Source organism: Pterocles gutturalis, unplaced genomic scaffold (genome assembly GCF_000699245.1).
Source record: "Pterocles gutturalis isolate BGI_N339 unplaced genomic scaffold, ASM69924v1 scaffold34717, whole genome shotgun sequence".
NCBI classification, from domain to species: domain Eukaryota; kingdom Metazoa; phylum Chordata; class Aves; order Pterocliformes; family Pteroclidae; genus Pterocles; species Pterocles gutturalis.
The window spans coordinates 3540-9011 of NW_010111395.1; the positions used below are offsets into that span (position 1 = coordinate 3540).

A 5472-nucleotide genomic window follows, 5' to 3' on the forward strand; every position below is an offset into this window, starting at 1 on the left:
GATCTTTAAGGTCCCTTCCAACCCAAACCATTCTGTGATTCTGTGAAAATCCCCCCTGTTAGTGACCCTGGAGGGGGATGCCCGGCACCCTGCCCGCAGCTCTCCAGCACATTGCTCTGTGTGGCGGGGTGCAGCGGGGCAGGCGAGGGCAGTTCATGGATGGGAGGGACACAGGCTGGTGGGTTGGGGGTGTGTGCTGTCCTGCAGGCAGCGGGCATTGTGGTGGATGGGGAACCGCGCCAGTGACAGCCCAGAGCAAGGCTCCCTTCTGTGGAGGTCAGAGCCTGCTGAGAGCAACCCAGCATCTCCCTGGCCACAGGGAGGGGAAGCATTTTGTTCCGAGCCCTTATGTTGGAGAAGTAGAACCATTCATTTTTATCATCAGTAGCTTTACTTTCCCTTCAAGAGAAAGAGCCGTGCCCCTTCCATCTCATGACTGGCTAACCCAGTCCCAGCAGTCATTTGCCATGACCGAAACTGGAAATAACAGCACTCACCAGCCACACACTGTGTGTGGCTGCCAGATGAATGCTCGCTGCAATCTTCTCTCTGCAGAGGCGTGCTGACACCTGGCTTGCCGACGCTCAGCCAAGGAGAGACCGCCAGCCCGCGAGCGGGGAATCTGTCGGGTTTCCCTAGTACCAGAAACCAGTGCCCGGTGTTGATCCGTTTATGAATTTCAGGTGCTGACCCACACCCGGCTTGGGAACGGCAGGTGGATGACACCTGAAAACATCCGGGAGATGTACACTGCAGTCAAGGCTGATCCTGACGGGAATGGTAAGAGCAGCTCCAGGGGAATCCCTTCGCCCTCAGCACGCCGACGCCTCGCACAGCCCTGCGGGACAGAGCACGAGCCGTGTCCCTGCCCTGGCCCGTGCCTCTGGGAAAATAACGCTGCTTTAGAGACCTTTGCAGAAAAGCCAAATCAGTGTAAACCTCTCACGGCAGCACTCCTGCCCCTTCATCGCCAGCCCAGCAGCAGACTGGTTCCACCGCCTGGGCTTGGATCCTGCAGAAGTGAGACCAGAGCACAGCTCTGTCCGACCTGCCTGGGTTCGTGCCCTGCTGTGACGGGACCTTCAGGGTGTGCTTCTGCTCCCATGGCCTGAGAGACCGCGCTGGCTCTGGCCCCGTAGCTCTTGTTCCTGGGCTGCAGGTTTTGAGGTGCACCCTCCACTCCCCCCCATGTTTTCCGGGAGAATTTTGCAGCGGGTGCAGCGGGCTGGGGACACCATGTCGCTGGCAGGGGAGGGTGGAATAAGCGGAGGTGGGGGTGGCCTTGGTTGCACCCCCCAGCTCTGCCACTGCAAACTCTCTGTATTCCATGAGGACACTTCTGCCCCTCCTGCCGCCCCTCTCCCGCTGGTCCGGACGTGCACTCTGACCCCTGCTGCTCTAATTAGAGTGACCTCAATTAAGAAACTCTCCATTTCCTAATCAAATTAAGCGAACGCACAGGCTCTGCACGCTCTCCTCCAGTGACCTGGCGTGGAGAGCTGCCCAGGAGGAGGTGAAGCAGTACCCGTGTGAATGCCTAAATATCCGGAGGTCACCCCCCGCCGTGCCCCGCTCGTCTGGGCTGGGGGTGTTCTTGGCAGGGGTGGGAGCCTATGACTGAGTCCTCGGTGGCTTTTTCACTGTGCCAGACATTAACAAATGAAAGATCCTGTTAAAGTGCTTCCAGAGGGCTGCTTCCCTCCTTGTCAGATCTGTACGTGACACCAGGAGACAGGTCACAGCCTGGACGTGGCACCGCAGCATCAAAGACCACGTGGAGTAGGAGGAAGTGGGGACGAGGAGACACTGGAAGGGATAATGGTCTGGATAATGTGGTCATGACCGCTGGCACCTGAGGACCTGTCCCAGGCTGACCCTGGTGGCTGGTCCTTCCTCCTGGCAGAGGGTGCTGTGTGCCCAGCAGCAGCGCTGGCACCGTGGCAGCACCGCTCCCCTCGCAGCCGCGATGTGTGCTGGCTGCTGCACGCCCCTGGTCCCGGTGCAGGGCTTCCTTCTTCTTCCGAAAGGGGAAACAACAAATGGGAGGACTTCTGCTGACAAAGGCAAAAGTCTATGCCTCACCCAGTCCAGCTGAGGGCAAACAAGAAATACCTGTTTCAGTGGAAACCGCTTTTTACCTCTCACTCTTCTGTCATTTCTGCTTACAGAAGGCCATACTCTGTTGTGTTTCTTGCTCATGTTTTGCAATTACACAAAAGCAGAAGAATGTACAGCTTGGTTTGGGTTTGGCTTTTTACAATCACAGTAGAAACTGTGGTCTGAGGTGTCCCGCTCTGCTGTGAGTGTGTTTAAATAAATAACAAGCCCCAGGGCATCAGGTGCCGCAGACTTTTTAGCGGTGGCATTGCACATGTCAGAACTGTAGTGGCTGTTTCTCTCTTTTGATGGATTATTTCGTGTGTCGTAGGAGTTTCTTAAAGTTCCAAATGCTGTGTTGCCTGTCCCAGCCCTGACCCTGCGTGGCAGCTCACGGCTCACCGTTGCAGGTTGCTGAATGCAGGTCGCTGGGGTCTGTGCACACCCCAGGGGGGGGCACAGGGGTGGACCCCGCCTGGGGTTTGTCTGGGGACGGCAGCTTCTGCGGTGCTCTCCGCTGGTGCTTTTTCCAAGGGCGGGACACCAAGAGCTGTCGCCTGCCCCAGCGTCAGCCAGCTATCCCTCTCTTCCACAGGTGTGCTGAGTTTGGAGGAGTTCAAACAGCTGAACATCCGCGATTTCCACAAGTACATGGGGAGCCAGAAGGTGAAGATGAGTGACTTGGTGCGGAACAGCCAGCACACCTGGCTGTACCAGGGCGAGGGGGCACACCAGGTGATGAGAGCCATTCGGCAGAGGTGAGGGCGGGTGGCCGAGCGGCGGGTGGGTTTGGGGAGGCACGAGGACCACCTGTGCTGGGAGGGGTGGTGGCAGACTTGCTAATATTCACACTTTCTAATTGCGTGAAAGTCTTTGGAGTATAAAGGGCGATGAACACGGACACGAAATGGGGAGAGGAGGTTTTCATTAGAACAAGAATTTGTATTGTCCCGTGGAAAGGGAAAAAGAAAAATCAAACCTTTCAGCATCTCCATTCACTTTTGGGAACAGCCTTATAAAACCAAGAAGACTTGGCATGATGTGAAATAATTCATTCTAATTAGTAAATGAGCTTACTGGGAGAAACCGCAGGTTTCCAATGCTGTCTTGGTGCCAGCAGTTCCTGTCATTTGCTTTAGTTACTCATGCATTGCAGTGAAATCTGTCTTAGCTGCTCAGAGCTGACTTTTTAACAAGCACGACTTCACCTCCAGTAAGCCGAGTTAGTTTAATCCTCCAAGCACACACACTGCACGGCAGCTCACAGCGGATGGGGAACCTCTTACCCTTCCCTTCATCTCAGGTTTGGTCTGGGAGAGCACTGAAACCCCACACTCAGGCCAAGTCGTTTAGCTGTGGTGAGTTTCGGATAATTGGCTGGAGACTCTTGTTCTTGTGGAGCTGGTCCTCGCCCAGGACATGGGTGGGTAAAATCTGTCCCGAGGCTTGAAAACGGCTGTTGGCCACTCCTTCTCTGCAGCGCATTCCAGCAGGAGAATGGGGTTGCATATTGCCTTGATTAGAGCAGGCTGTGGCTGCCACCTCTCCTTGCCAGCTAGCCAGCACACAGCCATGGCATATGGCTTTTACACTCTTCAGTTGGCCACTGTTACAAGCCCTCTGCGAACATGAAGACAGAACGCTGAAGGAGGCTGTTAGTCCTCCTCGGGACCGTGCGGTACCTGGAGGGGCTTCGCCTCCTGCCCGGGTGCCACGTTCCCCTCGTGCCTGCCCCGAGGGCTTCGCCGGTCCGGATTCTCAGAGCTCTGAGTGTTCTTTGGCAGGTCTCAAGAGGTACCTGCTTGCCTTGGGGATGATCTCAGATGTAGCAGCGGAAAAATCCCAGAGCGGGAGGGCTCCTGTCTCCTTGATCCCTTCCAGTGCCCCTCTGCCCTGGGGGGAGGCTGCTGAAAAGGCAACAGGGAAAGGTGAGTTAGGGGACGAGACTATTCCTAGAGCTAGTCTCTCTTCACTCTCCGCAGGGACCCTGTGCTTTGCTAACTGTCCCCGAGGGCTGTAGGTGGTGTGCAGGAGTCCAGAGGAGCGATGACATGGCACACGATGGCTCCCGGGACACACGCAGAAGGGATCTTTCTGAGCAAACAAAGTCCAGGGAGCAGTCCTGCTGGAGATGCACCCTTCGGTTCTGGGTTTTTTTATTAACCTTCATGAGGACTTTCCAAGCTGATGGTCCCACAGATCTGTGAGGATCTTGTTATCTCTTGACATGCTTGCTGCAGCCCATCCCTCTGTCCGGTCTTTTGGGGAAGGGGGTTATCTCTCTCTGAATTTATTTGGTGCTTCAGAGTAGTGGCCGACGGGGGTGATGGTGCTTTCCCCCCACCTGCTCTGCTCTCCCCCTCCCCAGGGTCATGCGCCTGACTCGCTTGCCCCCCGAGATCGTGGAGCACAGCGAGCCCCTCCAGGTTGTGCGCTACGACCAAGGAGGGCACTACCACGCCCACATGGACAGCGGCCCCGTCTTCCCCGAGACTGACACACCAAGCTGGTCGCCAACGAGAGCGCGCCCTTCGAGACCTCGTGCCGGTAAGATCCGCCTGGGCACAACCGGGAGCGCGTTAGAGGAGAGGCGTGGAGAGCTGTTCCGCCTCACCTCGCGTGGGACTTGGTGCTCAGGATGTGGGCTCGGGAACCAGCTCTGGGGATGGCTGGCGGGATGGGGTGTGAAGGGGGAGGTGGGTGAGTCCTGGGGGTCCACGCAAGGAGGGCAGAGCGGCTCTGCAGAGCTGCTGGACCGGCCCCACCAGAGGCTGGAAACGCACCCTCGCCGGCGCGGGTGGGGATTGTCTTTGTTGTCCTTGTCCTGTCCGTGTCCAAAAGCCGCTGATGTAAATCCCGTATCTTGTGATGTCTTGGGGACCTCGCTGTGTGTGTGGCAGAGGGGCAGGGTAGGGACAGGGGCAGGGTACAGACAGCACCTGCGTGTCCCCTCCTGCTCCAGCTGTGCCCCCTGACAGCCGCTCTGTCCCGCAGGTACGTGACGGTGCTGTTCTACCTGAACAACGTGACCGGGGGAGGCGAAACTGTCTTTCCTATAGCTGATAACAGGACGTACGAAGAAACGGTAAATGAAACTTGCCTGTGTGTCACCCTGGAGATTCTGAGTCCCTCTTTGAGTGTCTGTATTCGCTGGGGCTGCAGAAGGGGTGTGGTGCATGAGGCTGGTGGCTGTTCAGCTTCATATCTAGAGCTTGTGGTCTTTTCCCTCCGCGGCCGAGGGAGGAGCGCGGGGCTGGCAGCCGCAGCTCTCCCCGCTCTGTTGGCCTCGCTGCCCTAACGCGGGTCCTGCTCGCTCCTGTCTGGGCGGGTTTCCTCGGACTAAGTCTTGGCAGGTACGCTGTAGGGAACGGGCGG

The 5472-nt window shown here is 57.2% G+C and overlaps 1 protein-coding gene across 1 annotated transcript in view; it reads left to right on the top strand.

The window, feature by feature from the left end:
• P4HTM (prolyl 4-hydroxylase, transmembrane (endoplasmic reticulum)) overlaps positions 1-5472 on the top strand; it is a gene marked incomplete at its 3' end in the record, with an annotated part of 8247 nt that overhangs the window by 2418 nt on the left and 357 nt on the right. The window contains 5 exon segments of the mRNA XM_010073720.1: positions 684-780; positions 2693-2855; positions 4466-4590; positions 4593-4644; positions 5092-5182. Of these exon segments, the coding sequence (XP_010072022.1) occupies positions 684-780; positions 2693-2855; positions 4466-4590; positions 4593-4644; positions 5092-5182 (528 nt within the window).